At 36.2% G+C, this 20,717-nt stretch overlaps 1 protein-coding gene across 1 annotated transcript in view; it reads right to left on the bottom strand.

The window, feature by feature from the left end:
- LOC139122923 (Golgi-specific brefeldin A-resistance guanine nucleotide exchange factor 1-like) overlaps nt 1–20,717 on the bottom strand; it is a 50,970-nt gene that overhangs the window by 16,043 nt on the left and 14,210 nt on the right. Inside the window, 16 exon segments of the mRNA XM_070688795.1 lie at nt 1,483–1,608; nt 1,780–1,903; nt 2,416–2,725; nt 4,240–4,401; nt 5,133–5,358; nt 5,871–5,899; nt 5,902–5,971; nt 6,356–6,547; nt 7,043–7,178; nt 8,070–8,154; nt 8,397–8,571; nt 8,987–9,418; nt 9,776–9,879; nt 10,202–10,310; nt 11,676–11,794; nt 13,600–13,731. Of these exon segments, the coding sequence (XP_070544896.1) occupies nt 1,483–1,608; nt 1,780–1,903; nt 2,416–2,725; nt 4,240–4,401; nt 5,133–5,358; nt 5,871–5,899; nt 5,902–5,971; nt 6,356–6,547; nt 7,043–7,178; nt 8,070–8,154; nt 8,397–8,571; nt 8,987–9,418; nt 9,776–9,879; nt 10,202–10,310; nt 11,676–11,794; nt 13,600–13,731 (2,531 nt within the window).

Raw genomic sequence — 20,717 nt, 5'->3', positions numbered from 1 at the left:
TATGTTCCAAAATTATTGATCATCTTTAAAATTAAGGAGTAAATTGAATGAGAAGTCGATGTTTGGAGGTGCTAAAAATTGCATACTTGTCATGGTAAAGTTATCAGCAACTAAGATGGTCTCATCATACCACCTGTCAGACATGCAAATTTCCTTTGTTACAAACATTTAAAAAATCAATACCCTTTCTTTTGCCAACACAGATGCAACTTATTCCCTTAGTTTCCTTGAAAATATTGTGTATGGCTGTCAAAAATCTATGTCAACAAATCACAAAATTGCTATCTCCTCTGCGCAAAAGAGATTGATCTTCTCATTATTCACCGTGAGAAATTAGAGAATTATGATTATCAAAACTATGGTCCCAGAATTTTGATATATGGACCGAGCTGTTCTGTGTACAGAAGAAATTTGCTCCAGTTCAATGAGTGATCTCCGTGTGTACGGATCATGGAGAATTGTGGGTAGCTTCACTTACTGTGAAGCGTGGTCAATATCTCCGTCAATAAATACGTGAGCTGTTCAAAATTTCTCATTTTTCTAGCAAAAATTCAAAAGAAATAATGATAAACTGCGCACTAGAGGACGTTTCACTGAGAGTTGGTCAGGTTAGGTCTTGGAAAAATCGCTCTCAATTTTTTGTCTTGGATTTGGTCATATACACTGCCCTATCTCGGTGAAGAACCTTATATCGCGAGAAAGAGCGAGATCTGGGCTTTCAAATGAGTATTCGATGTAAGGGATGTTTTGATTGGCTCACCTTCAAAAATGCATTTCAAAATCAGCGATGTAAATATTAGGTGCTGCCATGTTTCAGATTGCCGTTCCCGGTACCGTTTCTAGCTCAATTTTGCAGTTTATTCAAAAAGTAAGTAGTTCATATAAAGAAATAAAAAACATATGAGAGAATAGCTGCATTTTTAATTTTTAGCCTCATGTATTTTTTTCCACAATTTTCTTTCCCGTTATCGATGTTTTTCAATTTTGAACATGACTAAGTCACTGGTGATTGAGTGTCAATTCAGCACGTCCTGGGCGACCTGTTGGCCTCCCTACTAATATGGAGTTGATGCAATTTCTGCTGAGTTAGTCGAGTTAAATATGAACACTAAATATTAAGGACAGAGAGACTGTGAGCACCGATAAGAAAAGGTCTCTCTCACACAAGAAAATTTATATGCAGAATATGTGTACAGGGTTGATGTACAGTAAATTCTTGGAGTGTAGAAATCAAACAAATAAAATCTTGCTTGCACGACGGCAAATTTCTGAGCATCTTTTGTGCGGCCTGTTGCTGTCATCTCTGTCTGTTTGTTTTTGTTTGTTTCTTTTACAATTGATGGTGCATTTATCACCCACACATTACTTTTAAGCATAGCATTTCTATAATAAGCATTTTTTTGTTTCACTGCTGTCTGCCTGACATATTATAAATGTCTGAATGACTTTGGTGTACAGTATACAATGTGACGTTTGACTTACCTCCACAGTCATTGGTATGTTCTGTTTCTTAGCATTGTAGTTGTGTTGATCCACATTAAGCATGATCACGGCATAGGCTAGAGTGAACGCTGCGTCTGTGTTGGCAAAGGGTTCATGGTTTGCCGTCTGGAATACAAAGGACAGGAACATTACAGCCTTGGCGCAAACCCAACATTTCAGATGTCCCTATCAGCTGTGAAGCATAAGTGTATCATTTAGAGTGAATAAACTTTGGTGAGTAAGCTTCCGTGTTTTCAGTCAAACACATTTCCCTACCAGCCCTGGATGAATACTTACATGCCAGTGCTCTGAGAAGTGTTCCAGTAGGTGTTGTATGACTGGAGCTTCTCCAGGCAGTCGGAATGCTTCCAGGTACATCCTCAGGGCTTCATCTATTCTTGTACTTTCAAACCTGAATGACCTGTGGTGAACAAGAAAAATTCATATAAACTTCACTCAAAATTTGAAAGTCACAGAGTACGATGCAAAGAATAAATTTGTGCAATTGTTTTCCATCATGTCTGCATCTCAAGATACTCTAAATCAAAATTTGATACTTTCTACAAGATTTCAAAAAAATCCCCATGATATCTTTATTTTTTTACATGAAAAGTGAAATTTTGGAAAACGTTATCATGTCAAGGAAGAACAATGCCTGCAATGCAACCACTGCGAATTACTGGTAAGGACACCTCTATAAACTGGCCTGAGACAACAAAGATTAGAAGAGGTGAGATACTGTAGGATCTACTAACACTTGCACTGATTACAGTTGCTTTGGATCAATACACACACAGAGGGGCTTCCATCTTATATTTAGCTAATACAGCTTGTATGTTTCAAACTTTATTGGTGTTCATAGGTTTATTGTTCTTATCAGTAATTTGCTGTGGTTGGGTATAAACAAAAACAAAACCAATGTATTGCACTTACTTGACAAATGCGTCCAAAATTTTCGCGTTTTTCTTGTTCGACACAAACTCCCCGATGATTTTCTTGTCAAGCTTGGGGTTTTCCCTGAGGAAGAGGCCAACCTCCCTGGGATCGAGAGGTGCTTTCAGCAGGTTTTGCTCCTGCAGGAATGCTATACCCTTGGATGGTTTCTGGTTGAACTGCTCAGAGCCAACCAGCAGGAGCTTCTTCTTCTGTTTGATGGTGAGGAGATCATCAACTGTGGGAATGTTACTGCAGAACTTGGTTCGTCTGTCTCTGCCACTTTTGATTTCACAAGTACTGGACTTTCCTGTCGTGATACATAAATGTTTATCAGTGAGCCTTCTGAGGCAATTTCATGAACCACTGACTCAAAAACGATCTCTACAAATCAAGAAATTGTCCATACTGGTGTGGGCAGTATAGGCCTGCACATGGTCAGTATAATTTTAGTCTAGGGAGGTAAAATTTTGCAGTTACCTGCCTGATGGACAGGTGTAAAAAATTTCTCATTTTGCTTTGCTGAAGTAAGAAGCAAGATTCACAAGTATACAGTATGCTGGACAGTAATCATGAGCTACATGCAGGTACTCTTTCCCTCAGGCGAGCAACTTTCCAAAAGTCATATGCCTAGATATCTGGTTGTAATTTTTTCATGAATTTCCTACATTGGCACACAGCTAGGGCTGAATGTTTCTCCGCAAGATGGCTGCTTTCAGATTAATATGCTTAGAAATGTACATAATATCTCAGGAATGAAAGTATCAAATGCAGTGAAAATCAGCACACAGGAGGTGAAATATCCTGTGCATTGATTGTATTGTGAGATTAGTAGTGTGGAATTTATGAAGCAAATACAGTTAACATGTTGCAAAATCTGACATATGTTTTGAAGTACTCAATGGATAAATTACTGTAAAATCATTAATTTTCATTGGGACTTAATTTCACTGATTTTTCGTGCAAAACAACATGATCTATATTTTCTCTGGGTTCAAGTCTAGTGGATTATGCCTATCAATAAAAAATACTGCAATTATACGGTGTCGCTCAAATTTGATCAGAATTGGTACATACCAAAGATCAACAATAAGTGTTATTTCTATCTGTTCAGTGGAGGAAAATTATACGTTGATGTTATGACAATTTCTGCACAGCACAACCAGAAAAACAACAAGAAATATTTAAACCAGAAAATTAAGAATGACAAAAGTAAATAAGGTCTGAAACTTTAGGTACTGAAGGTCAACTTTAGCAACATGCATAGCAGAGAATCTTTCAACAATGGATGTACAAAAATAGACATCCATGGTTTCAGCAGATCTGTTAATATATCACAGTTCATAAACAATGAAAGGAAATGACAAATTAGCTGTTTCAGTTACTGCTACCACTCCCAAACATAATAGGTACCCTGCATACAAGTAGGTTAAAGGTCAAAATCCTCTTATTCAGATGTGTGGGCTGATTCAGTTCACTGCCACCATTCCTGCACACTTGCAGTATTTCCCTATTTCTTACCTCATTTGCACATTTTTGACACTGATTTGTTCATTTGAACAAATTCACATTTCATCCCCTACATCTACCTTTACACCAAATACTGAGACGGTAGCTTTGGCGGTATGGGAGCCTTTGTGTGTGACGGACATACATCCGCACATACATACCCACAAATATACAGACATACAGATGCCACTCAGACTCATCATATAAGCTTTTTTTGGTATTTATATATAAAACCAAATATGAGCTAAAAAAGTACAATTAAATCCCAGTGAATAACTAATCCCACTATATTATGTAAGGTATTCCTAGCTTTACCAATGTCATCCTTGGATTCCTGTCTCTGCATGGCTATGTACTGCGCCATGGCATACCCTGATGTGGTTGGAGGCGGTGCCGTTGTGTTCTGAGTATCACACTCTGTACCAGAGTCTTCACCGTCAGCCGATGCTGTGGACACTGTCCTCGTCTTGCCTGTAGCTGAACACATCATAGATGGTATCACATTAGAAAACAGGCTAATTTCATCCTTATTTCCACACAATAGGTCAACCCATCATATTGAAAATAATAGGAACATATCACAATCAAGTGATGAAAAGGGTTACAATAGTTTGTTTGTCCATGATACTTTCCCATTCATGGCTGAGTTTTGACTCAAAGCTATTGGTGTCAATAGTTTGGTTTAAATATTTCACACAAAAATTCTAAAGAACATTGATTTTAATCCTTTGCACCCTGCTCAGAATAAAATAATTTCTGCATCATGTCATAGGTTACCTGAGGGTCAGGGTTCTAATATGGGAAATAGTAAAAATTAGAAGTTGCATTTTTCACAGCAAAGTCCTTCTGCTAACACAATGTTAAGCTCAGAACAACCAGTGCAACATTCAATGTTTTCTCAAGGAATGTACAAAATTATAAAAGTCTGCTTTTTGTAAGTTGAATGTTGGCCCTGTCTGTAAGAATTAAGTGAAATTTACAGAGTAGCACAGGCAACAAAGTCACACAGAAAGATAGCTTGTTGGAATAGAAGACCACACAAATTGTGGCTGCTTGGGTATTATATTGAAACCGAGTGAAGAGCAATGCAGTATAAATATTCACATTCACGGATTAAAAGTGCTGTAATTAGGTTGATAAAACTACAATGACTTGCTTATAGTATCGAATTGACTTTTTTCAAAGGATAAAATTATGAAAATACTCACTTTCTTTCTCTTCCTCGTCCTCTTCAGGAATGTCTTCTACGTGTATGGTGACTTCAACTGCTTTCTTGTCACTGGGCTCAGAGTCATCCTGCTCGCTGTCTTGTTGCGCTGCCGAGGCATTGAGTATACGACTGTGACAATGAGCTTCAATGCTGTCGACTACCGTGAGTAGTGCGTCTAGGGATAGCAGGTGTGTTGTGTAAAGACCAGCCACTGGAAATGCATTCTGTGGAAGTAATATGTAAATTACTGTATGAGGCAAGAACACTGAAATTATTGTACTAAATATCATTTGAAAAATAAATTTCCCTCGCTACATTGTAGATTTTTGCCAGGGCTTTATTCAATGATTTTTGCCAGGGTTTCATCTGATTGTCAGCTTGTCGATCACTACAAACATTTTTATATGGCTACTACCAAGATAATTTGGTGATCAAATTGGCAAACAAAGACACTATCAATACCATTAAGACTATCATTGATAGCACTACATCACTGTGTATTTTATGTACCAGAGACTCTATGGCTGTGAAGACAATCTGTGAATTCCATTATGCAGTTTTAATACCCTATCGGACAGTTTCATGCCAACTAACCTTTTTCAATGGAAAAGCTGCATCAAAAATCAGAAGTCTGTTTATTAATACCGATAGAGTGTATTTTTATGAGTATACTAATACATTAATTAAGCCCAAAGTTGGACAGGTACACTACCTTTAACATGTATACTGAACTCACCTTTGATAGAAGTTTAGTGAGATCTTCAAGAGGTTGCTACAATAGACATCACAGTCATAATTTAGATACAACTCTGTCACCAGTGAAGGTATCCTCCAAAGCTGAAAAACAAAAACAAAAACAAATATTTTACCTTAGACAGGATACAGTTGTAACATTTTTAGCAGTGACATTTTTTAATCTTAGGTTTCTTTTTGTGTGTAAATGCTCTAGATATCAGAATACACTTCAAGAAGTTAAAATGTTCCTCTATAATGAACAGATATGACACGCCACATAAAGCATTACTTTTTAGTGAAACTGAAAATGATTTGAAAACGAGTTGTGTTCTCTGAAACAGTATTTGGAATACATCTAACCTTTCCAGAACTCAGGCCTGATGTTGTTAAAGAAATCCCTTCCTCCAGAATTGTTTTAAATTATGAAATTCAAAACAAGTCAAATTATCTGCTCTATGCAAAGCTCTAGACTGTAGCTGGACTCACCTGTACAATGGATTCTAAAGCCATTTCCCTCTGTTCATAGGGTATCCTTGGTGTCTCTGACACTATGATATCCATCAGTCTGTGTAAATACATCTCTAATTGGAACTTCAGGTGTTCTCTCATGGACTCAAAGAGTAAGAAACAAACTCTTAAAGACGCCGCAAACAATGACAGTCTCTCTGATTGCAGTAACTGAAAGGAAAGGCGGATGCACATAATGGTAAATTTAAACTTTGACATTTCAACTTTGACATTCATTCTGTTTACTGTGTGTATCTATATAGGCCATACTTTTCAGAAACTACACACTAATTTAGCACTCACCAACTTGTTTATTGAGAGACGGCTAAACTATTTTACATCGTCCAAATTTATAATTTTCTCTTTGATAAACTGTCTCTTTGATGCCTACTGACAGTCAGAATTTTGCAATTATCTTGGACTTGAAGAATTTCATAATATGACAGAACCCCATGACCTTACGCAGCATTTTGAGGGATACTAATAAAGTTATTTCAAGAGACATTTAACAAAATTTATATTGGTAGAAAAAGGACAAAACATCCATCTCTCTCCTTTCTCCTTCCCTTCTCCTCTCTCTCTCTCTCTCTCTCTCTCTCTGGATTATACACACACATAATCACTAACGCACACTACATGGCATAAAATATAAAAACTTTCACTTACAAAGAACAAGTTTTTGCACATGTCATCTTTGACAAGACTTAGCAGAGCGTTGTAGGATCCGATGTGGTCGGCACCAGTCTCTAATGCCACTGTCAACAGACTCAGTCCCATATGAATCATAACATCAGTGTTATGCCTGTATCAATGAAAAACATTTGCATCGTTTATTCATCCATCCACTACACGATGTTCAAACTTTCTAAGTCATTAAGTCTGATTATTATATTAGGGGCCACAGATAATTAAAATGTGCACTTGACTGATAAAACCAGCTACGGTTGGTTGGGAGGAAAAGGGAAAGAAAATTTTGTTCATAGTGCACAAATTTGCACCAATATGTATGTGTATGATGCTCAATCACTATTCAAATTTATTTTAAAGTATAATTTTATCGTTCCAAAACCTATCAGCAGTTTAAAATTTCAAAAATTCTTTTTCAGCAATTTATCACGTTGAGGTTACAAATCATGATAATTTCATCTGCGGATTTTCAGAGTTTCAAACTTTTGTTTATATGAGCAAAGTTACTCCACATACGGTTGAGAAACCCTGTACTTTCTATTGTCAGGTTGCATGTTTAGATTCAGTTACACTGTTTATTTACATGAACCGATTATTGCTTTCCTCAGCTTGAAATATCAATGATTACGAATACACTGAAGTTTCACAGCAGCTGTAGATTCAATGGTCACTTCTGGTTATTTATTTATTTCTGTCAAAGACAAGCATCACAAGCCCCACTGTACCTGTGCTTGGAAAGGACACTACAGCTCCTGTGGCATTATCACCACCCACCACAACCAAAGTATATTGTTTCAGCTAATCTGGCGTTTCATGCATTTTAACAATAGTGATTTCCCATTGTGACGATACAGGCAATGCAACTCAATTTATCTTCACAATGAGTTTCATGACGAGACCATTATGCTTAGTCAATTTGAATTCATCATGCTATTCTCTAACAACTTTTTCCATTGATGACATTTCCGCATTTGTTCACACATGTATGCATATCATGTTTTCCTACCTGTCATGTGGGCTGATGAGGGATATAAGGAACCTGAAGAGCTCTCTGACACACGGCAAACCATGTGGTATCAATGGTCCTGATCCTACAAAGGTAAAATGATACAAATGTGTTAGTACATAAATGTACACAAAAACGCTCTATGTAGATCATATCTGAGACACATTGGAGATCACAGTTTAGGACACACAGAGCTACACCACCATGTCACATAGGTTTGTACCATGAAACAGTTTGTTTGAACAGATTATTAACTTTTTTAATTCCTCAGGGCATTTCCGTACTCTCCTTTACCAGGCACAAAGTACTCTGTCACTGACAACATACCATCTTTTGCTGTTTGTTGAGGCGTAAATCGCACCCCTCTGGAGCTGACATATTCCATATCTTGCACAGACGCACTATCAGACTGTTCAGTGACGGAGTCTAGATCTTCAGCTATCTCAGGTAAGGACTCGGCTTTCTCAGAGTCTGTGGCTAAATCACACTCACTGCCTGCTTTCTGTGAACAGAGACAGACCATGGATACATATGAATTTAGTCACTGTATTGATGTCTGGTAATTGTTACACCCATGGTACATTCACTCAAAGTCACTTAAAATTCAAGGACTTTCTTGGGCTTTGAAGCAACTTTCAAGGACTTTTGGAGATCCAAAATACTCAAGTTTGACTCAAGTTTAGTGAAACATGGCAAAATTTTGGGATTCTGGGACCGAACACGTAGCATGTCCGTCCGATCAGTAGCATGGATTTTTTACATTTGTATAGATTTAGGATAATCCAGCTTTTATAAAGGGAGTTTCTGTTTAAACTTTATACTTTCACTTATCTGTCCATCTATTGAAGCAAATATTTTGTTTTTAAGACAGCTGCAGCCAGAAGGGTCAGTGTACATCTGTCAGTGTATATAGTTACCTTCATTTCAGTTTGTTCCTCTGGTGGTTTCAATTCACATTCATACTTTGGTTCACTATCAGCCATTGTCACTGTAATCTCAGGTTTGTTTTCTGTCTCCGGCGATGACTCCTTCATCTCCACTCCACTGTCGCCGACTGGAGTGATGGGGTTGGAATCCTGAGGCATGTCCGGTGATGTTGCCGGAGTTGCCGAGGCCGATGTCGCAGTGGGTGGCACGGTTGTCGTTGCGGCTGCATTGGTGGTGGTTGTTGTTGTGGTGCCGGACGTGGATGTTGGCGCTGAAGTGTACGTCACCGATGTCGTGATGTCTTTTTCTTTGTCTTCCGCAGTGGTTGCCGGTTGTCTTTCCTTTCGTTGCCGTACTTTGGGCGACTTCTTTGGTTTCTTGCTGCGGGATGCGTCTGAAATTCCACCTGCTCTCATTTTGAGCTGGAATACAATCAAATACAATTATTACTACTCCATCTTTGAACTTTTAAACAAGATTTATTGTTGTGGCCCCAAAATCATAGCAGTCCATATTGATGTTATGCAGCTCAGTGAAGCATCATATAAGCCTGAAGTGTACAAGTGTTGCCCTTTACATTACCAGTGAGACAATATGCAGGATCTTGGAAGATTGTAGCTCATTGGTTAACAGAATAACATTGTCATTAACTCATTTCTTAACAGCCAATCAGCTTTACAAAGTCTTACTTTCAGACTCCTTAAGTTGCTGTAAATAGTTAAAATTGACCAATCAGACATGACCTTTCCAGCAGCTGCACATTAGTAATTAGTACTTACTTTTCTCATGCTGGAAAGTTTTTCTTCTTTGAAGTAAGGTAATCTTGAAAATAGCATTTGCACCATGTCCATCAGTGTGTGTTCAGCAGACTTCCTTAGTAGTTCTATTTGGGCAAGATGAGAGGTTATGAAACAATATCACTTCATTGACCTTTCTCTATTGTTATGTGGAGTCACACCAAATGCCACATCATATCTTTTTTTGAAAATATAATATTTTCAACATTAATGGCAAATGAAGTCCAATCTACAAAACTGTGAAGATATTAAGTATGCATATGATAGGACTAAGTACTGTCTGAAAAAAGTAGCCATTTGGGCCAAAAGCCACTCCTTCCGCATATCTCATGGTCACTTAGAGCGCCCTCTATGGAAGAAGTACACACATTATTTTGTTTATCTGAAAAGTTGTACAAAACCACTTACCACTGAGCCTCATTTCAAAACAAATCCTAAAACAGGACTGCATAATTTCGCAAACAGATTCATTGGTTAAAAGAGTTCCAACCGGAGTCAGAAGCAAAGTCCTCAACACCTGCAGAAAGATAATCATACCGAATACAATTCATAAGATGGGACATGTCAGAGCTACAGATACGATGTAGAAGATGCAGCTCTACAGTCACAGGTATACGGCTGTTAACAAAGTAATCTCTCATTATTACTGTATCTTTCACAGTTCCAATTTATTTATGTACTTTGGTTGACTGATATGGAATTGACAGTTTGATAGTATGATATCTCTTATATAAAATAAAACCCTTAATACAAGATATCCTAATCCTATAATCTTTCAAGAATTATCTATCATATTCAGGGAAGGAGGAATTCTGAGTCTCACATCCCTGGCAACAAGGAATGTGAGAACACCAATTGAATTCTTCCAACACTATATTACAACGCAAGGGGAATATATTTTCATGTGGTGAATGCTAATTGGCCATTCCCTGTTCCCATGTATGTAGCGTGCACATAATTTAAGGAAATATTATTGTAACATTGTGTAAAACTGATACTATAGCATAGGCAGACACCGCACATTAAAGTAAGAGGGTTTCCAGGTTTCAAGCTGGCGACAAATGACTAACCAGAGTATTGTAATACCAGTAAATGCGGTTAAACTGATTTATTCATCTCAATATAATTATTACATAATGTTTGAAAAGGTTCAGGCTTGAGAATGAATCGCTCACCAGCATAAACATGTTTCACATGGCATTTGACTTGAACGAATGCAAACAGCATTGTTTTCAGAGAATGATAAGAACAAAAGAAAGGTCACTGATGACAATTGTCTACTATGAAATACAGTATTCAACTACAATTTTTGTGTAGGGGACATCACCAATACAATATCACATCCCAACAAACTATGACTGAATGTCTCACATGGGTTGGGAATTTTGGGCTCCTGCAAGACATTCAAACAAGATAAATGGGTTATAGACCATTTGAAAAGCTTTTGATGACTTTTAATTACAAGCATCATTCCAAAAGTTATACATAGGCTTTTGAGTTTTACTTTGAAGAAAACAGATGATTAATATATTTACATTAGAAATAACACAGTACCATACCTTTCCCTTACAGTCCGTTTGTAAAAATCTAGTGCAAAAAAGCAGTTATATCATCTAAGGCAGAAACTCCTTAGAGTTACATGATCACAGGAAATTGGCATTTTTCCATATATGGTAAAAGACACATGTCAGCCATGTTTTGTTATGGAATATCAGTAGTACGTCATAGTTTGTGTGGTGCAAGTTTTAGCAGTTCCATCCTTCAATGAAGGAAAAATCAATATCTCTGACCCAATGATGACCCCTTGACCCCATGGTGACCTATGACATTATCTAGGATCTATACCCTCCAACAGTGTACACTCTGCAGTTGCAATGTTTACCTGCAATATTTTCATAAGGACCACTTCATCACTGCCTGGATCAGTTCCTACAAATCTTGCATGCGTCACTGCATCAGCCATGTTTTCTATCGCTGCTGCAGCGCCCTCACAGGATATATCTGTGAAAAAAGAGAGAAACCAGTCTTCATCAGTATACATGTATGTATGTGCCTCTGGGCTATATTGACCACTGATTTACATGTATGAAAGTCAGTCAGAAGAAAATTCAAAAGATTGCACATACTGGTTTACGGCTTATTACAGGAAACTTAAAAATTCCTACACAGACCAAGGTAGTACATACTGGTTGTCATTCTATACAAACCAGCTGAACTCTTTGAGTGTTGTAATTTTGCCCGCCAAATTTTAGCGCAACATTTTACCAATTTTTATGAATTTTCTGTGTTTTTTGATAATTTTGGACCAAATGGACATCAAATTATATTTGTTACAGGCTTTAATGAAAAATATTTGGCAAAAAATCTGAAAAAATTGACTAGGATATATTTTATAAAGGTGACAAAAATTGACTTTGGTGCTCAGAGGGTTAAGAATATGATACGTATGTAGTTTTTTCCTGATTTGGAGTAAACTACATGTGATTGTAAATGGACCCTGGGTCAATCCCTTCATATTTGGGGATCTGCGTATCACAGAGCACTGTAAAATACACATGTAAACGGTAGGATGCATGACTGTAGAGACTTGTTTTGTGAAACAGCGTAACATACAGGTGTACATTTAACTCTAACATTCTTGTAATTTTATCATCCCTGACGATGAATTTGCAAAAGAGATAGACATACTGTACTGTAATTGTATTGACCATATGCAAATTAAAATTCTGTCCTGAGTCTGATGCCATCAAGTTCAGTCTATAGGTCTCCTAAAATTATACAGACAGCCATAAATCTCAACAGCATATCTCCAATGATCTACAGTATGACATTTGCAGTCACAAACTAGATACACATCTCCAAGTCGTGTGATCTATTTTCAGAATGTAAGCACTGACTATATTTTGCTTTTGAGAATCTGTACAAATTGCATGGGTTGATGTTAATCGAGTTACATTACTTGTACAGTAGTAACCTCTGTTTTTTCCCTCAGTTTCGCAAGACAGCTTGGAGGGATTCAGGAATGTTTAGAACATTATCGACATCGACACTAGAGGTCATGTTCAGGAGTGGGCAATTTACATGGAAATGAACAGTTCAAAGCAAATCAAGGCAGAACTGTGTGATTGATTCTAAAGTTACCGTGATCCGAAGGCTTCCCAATCTAAAATCAAGATCACTGGCCAAGCAATATTGATATTGCTGACTCAGAAACATTCTTTTTGATAATGGAAACTTTTCCATTTTTAGTGCACTGTGTAGAGTGAAGCTAAATGTTGTGAAATTCCTACATGGATTCACAGGAATGTTCATCCATTGATTATGTTTTTAAATTTGAGCAAACACTGATACAACTGTACCTTGTATGTAATCACTGACAGCTCAGTTGGGGTACATGTAATTATACAAAGATTTCCTCAGAAAAACATCTGAACCAGGAGATACACATGTACCCTTATTAACAATTTATCATAGCACCTGTTCACATCTGGCCTTGAGGACAGATTTATGGAAAATTTAGCACACAACAATACACTACAGTCCGTGAAATTTGATTATTTCTCTTTAATGGCCTGTGTCAGGCGTCAGATTGTCTTGCCAGGAAATTGACTTTACTAGATTACAATTTCCAAGGAAATCAAAAGGCTATGACACCTCAATAATCAACTTACAGATTAGAACAAACTTAATCCCCGGGATCAAATCCCCAGTCTATAATATATCAAAGAAAACAAATCATTTTCTGTGATTCAGTGCATCAGTTTCAATTGGTGCTTGACGTCTCCTGTGCTGGAAAGTTTTCTTACCTATAAGTCCATATGAGAGGAATTTGTTGATTGAGGAGAGTGCCAGGCCAGTGATGGGACCAGTTGTATCTTCTGATCGGATCACGTCTAGGAATGATGTCAGGAATGCATTGGGTTCCACTTCATTCAAGTCTGTGTTGTAAATATGAAATGGGCAGTTAGTTATAGAGTACACCTGCCACAATAATATTATTACGGGAATACAATCCTGAGGATTATAAATCTATAGGTTGCTTTTTGATACAGATTCATACAGTATGTCCAACGATTATTGTGTCTGATTTGCCAATAAATAAACTGATGTTAAAACAAACGGAATTCTGAACAGACATGCATATGGATATCTGTAGACGCACATGCATGTAGACTATTTGCTAAGCATCATGGACACTAGAGGTGAGAACTCATATTTTTTAATGGTACTGCCAATAAAAGCGTACATATATGTAGCGACTCAATCATGCATAGGAAATGCGTTGATTGGGAGAACATTTATTTCTCCTTGCAGAGAGGCTGTGAAATATACAGAGCACAGTTCAAGAGGTTGTGAATTTGCTATTTTCCAACTGAATGCACGTTGAATGAATGCATATCAAGAACAGTGTTGTGGAAATTGGTTTCATGTCAACTGTGAAAGACAAATTACCGACGGCTGTTGGATTTGGTACAATTCTAAAGCTCAAATGTCCTCAATTTTGACACGACAAAGAACCTTCATAGTGTCCTCAGATGGACACGTATGGATGATTAGCATTGGAACTGATTTGTTGATGAAATACACCACAAGTGTTCTCTAAATCTGTGACATGCAGAGATGCACCACAGATGCCGCTAATCAAATAACCGTATGTTGATCAGGGATAAACATCATCTCTGGTTTGAAAGAGATACAACTTTCGATACGGAGTAGTGTACATGTATGTGTATTCTGTACAACTATAGGATTCATCCATTTGACTTTCAAAAATAAACGTAGACAAATGAAAGTACCGGAGACAAACACCAGCTCTGGTTTGAAAGAAGTAGAAAAGCAATCTATGATATGAATTGCAATAAATGTACACTATACAACTACAGTACAGGATTAACCCATTTGACTTTCAATGTACATTTACTGCATGAAAGTACTTTCTGTGTAGATGTAAAGCCTGTGTAAATTCACATACATTGAGAAATCGTCTGCATCACTAATAATTAGGTATGTCATTGCAATTACTGTATGTGTCGGTAAAAATTTACCACTCAACAGAGCAGAATTGATGGCACAGTGAATGGGTTATTGAGTAGTTCTGAACACTATCCTATCCATGCATTATGTTCTTCTGAGCTGCATCCTGATTTTATTTCCTGCGTGGCATTTCACAGGCTGGCTATTATAACCTACACAGAGATGTATGCAAGCACAGGACGATGTCATTAACCATTTCTTTTTTGACTTCACACAAGCATATCCTACTCAGAAATACTCTCAGAACTCTGATCTGTTACATGTAGTTCAGCATTTGTAGAAAAGAGGTATTTTAAGTGAATCCAATTAGACATGGGTCATAACCTATTCACTGCAATGTAGCTGCTCACTTAGCACAAATTTTAGCATTCAAATATACAATGTACCTTTTTGAAAAAAATATAGATATTTAATGGCAACACAATCATTCTGAATGCCTTGTATTTCAGGAACACTCCACATTTCATAAGGTACATTGCAATTTAAGACTCATTAATTCATAATAATTGCGGTTCACCCTGAAAATAATAAACTTAAGGAAGAAGAGCCTCCGGGACAGATATTTGACTCTCAAACTTTTACAATTCTTTTCTGATCTACCACTTGAGAGGGTTCATTTTAAGTGTTCAGCCTGCGAAACCTTTTTACTGTCTTTTTTTTTGAAAAATAGAACATTTTATTATTCTCCATACAGTTAACCCAGGGGTGGCAGCCATTTTGAATTTCAAATATAAGTAAATCTTGGGTAATTTATTATTAGTACCAAAATTTGCACTGTTACCCCAATTTTTGTCCTTGATTTTGAAATAGAATAGTTAAAATATTCCTTGAGGAAACTTTGAGCAAAAGTTGAAGTCTTTCACTTTTGAGACACATACGACCTTAAAAAGTATTTACAGGCAATCTTTACAAAACATACCCATTAGTAATTATAATTATAACTACATCAAATGAATCTTTGCTATCTGTTTAATTTAAAATAAACATTTGCCTTCTGATATGTCACATCAGAATATGCCTCTTGCGATTGAAACTTTTTTTATACAGTGAACTGATAATATTCATACCGTGCACAAACTTTTTTTCTATCAATAGTTTATTCTTCCCTAGACTAGCAAAACAGTAGTATGATGGAAATGAATTAAAACAAGCCTGTACAGTAAACATAGGTTACAATCCTGTATATTTTCTGATAGGTGTAATTACTGTTCCAAAATATATTGAGTATGGAAAATCATTAAATGTTGTCCAAATTCTGTAAGTTTCATGTATACCAATGGTGGAACACACTGCATTTTGGAAATACCAAACAAAGTACATTTGTACATGTACCTGTCACTATAAGGATTACGGTGTATGTACATCACACACAGATGTACAACAGCCTGTGATGACTATTGAACTTTTGACCCCATTAAAATGGATGAACAAAAAAGGACCATTTCCTATGTAAAATGTGCAACTTGAATCTGTGAAATCTGAAGAGCAAGAGCAACATATAATGTATTGGTGATACAGTCCTTTGTTCAGTGATTAGTATGTGAGTAGCACCAACAAAGACGGCAGAGCAAATATACACCTCTGACTCCATAAACAAATACCTCTATATGTATATCGTTTTCCAATGGAATTGTACAGTCACATGACCATACGTATATTGAAAAGCCTATGATGAATTATTGAACCAAATACTACAGTGATGTCAATTTTTACACCATTGTGGCTGAATTTCTACGTGCCATACTTGGAAATTGATGTAACCTACAACAGTTCAGGAGATAATTTTATCTATCTATTTTGGTAGAAATAAACATAATGATGTTATTTTTTTGAACTAGCATCACGTCGTTCAGCCAAAATGTTACCAATGTTACTATTTGCAAACATGCTTTCACTGTTATGTGTTCACAACAAATTACAACACTGAACATCAGAAACAATGCACGAGGTAGAATTTTTTGTACACATCAATGCGTGTACATAATTAATGCGTACATCTATCAACACAAGGAATGTAATCATCCCATGGGAATGGAAATAATAATACAATGGCATTCAATCGTACACTGTAGATAAAACATGTAATGTGCTAATGCAATACACAATACACTCATAAACAATGTGCCTCAAGCACAATATTTCCCAGATATAAAAATTCTTTCAATTATCATGTTAATGAAAATTTTCATATGTATACACAATGTGATGTGTGTTTCAATTTTTCCCACTTAGTATTTTTACCTTTAGTGTTGAAAGCGAGACGTTATCAAACATGGTGATACGGAAAAGCTATTAATATGAAATCCTTCCAACATCTGCCATTCTAAACCTGACAAAATAATTTATCAATAATTCATTTCACAATTTATGATATACGATTCACTTCCATATTTGTTACATGTATCTCTAGATATCTCACATTTCTGTAAATTCCTTCAGGTAATAGAATACAAGCATGAATTACTACAACTATTTTTATTGTGCGCAGTATGAAAACTTCGCCATGAAAAGGAAACATTTCAAACATAAAACGCCTGATTTCTGTTACAGGAAAAAGTAATTTGATGGCCCTGAAGTCACGATTCCAGATTAACTTTCACGATTAGCAGGCTGACAAGTCAGAGATGGCAAATATTCATTGGATGCCTTCTTGAAGCATGTTCAAAAAAATACTTAATGCTTTAAGGTGTGTGTACATCCAATTCTATTTTTATCTCTGATTTCGTAGATGGTGCAACCATGACAACAGTTTCCATGGTAACCACCAACCTGCATCCTTTCCAATCAGGTAAATCGCTATTCATGGTGACCTGTACATATTCACCATTTACTGCATATTTTTCTACATCTCTCTAAAAGGTACAGATTACTGCACAAATTATAACTGCATTTTTCTCAGAATACATGTACGTCACAAATACTGAAATATGTTTGTTGAATCATTAAATCAATGTGTACATGTACACTGTATAGAGACATGGCATTCAAAATTTATTCTATTTAAAATTTTTGAGATATGTAAAATTTAAATTTGGCACATCAAATTAAAAATACTGTATGTCATTTTGATTTATTTCATACATGTATGTATATATCATGCAAGGAATTTAATAGACAGTTGTTCCAGACTTTTGCACTGTTAACCCAGAGTTGCGGCAAGGCTCAAGTGTGTTATTTTATGAAAATATTTACATGGACATGTTAACCTATATCATACATGAGCACATTCAGCTGCATATGTAAAGCCATCACTGAGCATATCCTTCATGTACTGTATATATGCATTTATGATAACATATTAGACTACAGTATGCTCATGCTCACACAGATGAGATTGTGAAGATGATGCAGAGTGTTAAAACTTGGTCTCTGATCAGTTTTGCAGTTGATGAATGCCCACTATACTTGTACTTGAAGTGACACCTGCGACTAAATCCTATTGAAAAGGTGTGAATGCCAAGATTGATAATCAGATCCCTGAATGAATTGTGACAACTTCAAGTAGACAAGCGACCTAGCGGCCGATATAGCTCCGCTGTGTTTATGTAGAGAATAACTATTTTTGACACATGTTGATGAAGAAGGAGGAAATCTTTGATAGCTCAATGCAGTGGCCAGAAAAAAGTGGCTAAAATAAGCTGCAAAAATACACAATTGAAGATTTCATCATACTTTGAATATATCACATCGGATCATCCCTAGGAACATGTCAACCAAAGCTATCTGATGAGTAGTGTTTTGAGAATAAAATTTTCTGACCAAAAATGGCAACAATTGCCCCCCCAAAATAAAAATTGCAGATTTCATCATAATTTCAAAAGATCAATTGAGTTCATCTATAGAAACCTGTATACCAAATTTCAAAGCTGTTAGACCAGTACTTTTTGAGAAACACATATTTTGACCAAAAATGGGAAAAATTGCCACAAAATTCAAATTGCAGATTTCATCATTATTTCAATACATATCATGTAGTTCATCTATGGAAACCTGTATACCAAATTTCAAAGCTATCAGATGAGCAGTTGTTGAAATACACATTTTTTGACCTAAAATTGCAAAAATTGCCCCAAAAATACAAAATTACAGATTTCAGGAGAAATTAAATATATATTACTTAGCTCATCTGTAGGAACCTGTATACCAAATTTCAAAGCTATCAGACCAGTACTTTTTGAGAAACACGTTTTTTTGACCAAAAATAGCAAAATTGCCCCAAAATTACAAAATCGCAGATTTCATCATAATTTCTACAAATATCATTAAGGTGATCTGTAGGAACCTGTATACTAAATTGCAAAGCTATCAGATGAGTACTTTTGGAAATACACATTTTTTGACCAAAAATGGCAAAAATTGCCCCAAAAATACAAATTGCAGATTTCATCATAATTTCAATACATATCATTTAGTTCATGTGTAGGAACCTCTATACCAAATTTCAAAGCTATCAGATGAGTAGTTTTGGCAATACACATTTTTGACCAAAAATGGCAAAAATTGCCCAAAAATACAAAATTACAGATTTCATCAGAAATTCAATATATATTACTAAGTGCATCTATAGAAACCTGTATACCAAATTTCAAAATATCAGACCAGTACTTTTTGAGAAATACATTTTTGACCAAAATGTGGCAAAAATTGCCTTAAAAATGCAAATTTGCATATTTCTTCACAATTTGAACAAATCTTAAATAGATCATCCCTAGGGACATATGTACCAAATTTCAAAGCTATCTGACCGGTAGTTTTGAAGAAGAAGATTTTTAAAGATTTTTTTACCAAAAATGACAAAAATTGCCTTAAAAATACAAATATGCAAATTTCACCACGATTTGAAGAAATCTGACTGAAGTCACCATAAGTAAACTGCATATTAAATTTCAAAGCAATCGGACAAGCGGTTTGAGAAAAGAAGATTTTTTTACCAAAAACACCAAAAAATGCCCCAAAAATACAAATATGCAAATTTCACCACGATTTGAACAAACTTAAGTGAGGTCACCCCAAGTGAACCGCATATAAAATTTCAAAGCAATTGGACTTGCGGTTTCAGAGGAGAAGGCAATTGTTGACGGACGACGACGACGACGACGACGACGGACGACGGACGACGGACGACGACGGAAAATCAACCTATTTGATAAGCTCCGCGTCGCTGACAGCGGAGCTAAAAAGTGGGCACACTTTTGAAGTGACAGGCAATTTATCACAACACTAAATGTACAGTATGATGTTGAATTGAATCAGAACAGGAGTGTCTAAGGCATATTTATTGTATGGCTTCAGAAATGATTGTTCACATGATGCCTGTTTAAACAGAACAGAACCAACAGTCAGTATTCTGAGTGTACATGTATGTGATCTTTACAATGGACCAAGGGGCTTGCACCGTGCATATAAAACATTCAAGTACAGATAGAGTTGGTATGATATTCATCTCTCAATTTACATACATTGTACTGTACACAAATGGGAAATGGCTAATGATATCTTAGGCTATCACAATGAAAACTCATCTATCCTAAGTGTCACACTTACAGCATACATTTTAATCAGTACATAACACAAATTAATTTATTAGGATGACATACCACTGTACAAGACACATAAGTATTGTCAGTACTTGACTTGGAACCCTGCTCACTGTGTCCAAAGTCATGTGATCATTACGATACATGTAGAGCATCTGATGTATGTACATGTACATGTATTTACATAGAATCAATGACTTGGTTTTGTTTGGCAAAGGTGATTTCCTTGAAATGAGTGTTTTCCTTGGATGGAGCTGAGTTACATGTGACAGATACATGTACATGTACTGGTATGGGTTGATACAACCTTGCCCAGAATTATTGGTAGCCTTCCATACTTGGAAATTACTACA

Source organism: Ptychodera flava, chromosome 22, assembly GCF_041260155.1.
Source record: "Ptychodera flava strain L36383 chromosome 22, AS_Pfla_20210202, whole genome shotgun sequence".
Classification (NCBI taxonomy): Eukaryota; Metazoa; Hemichordata; class Enteropneusta; family Ptychoderidae; genus Ptychodera; species Ptychodera flava.
Note: the sequence above shows the minus strand (reverse complement) of the source record. Positions and strands in the feature narration are given on the sequence as shown.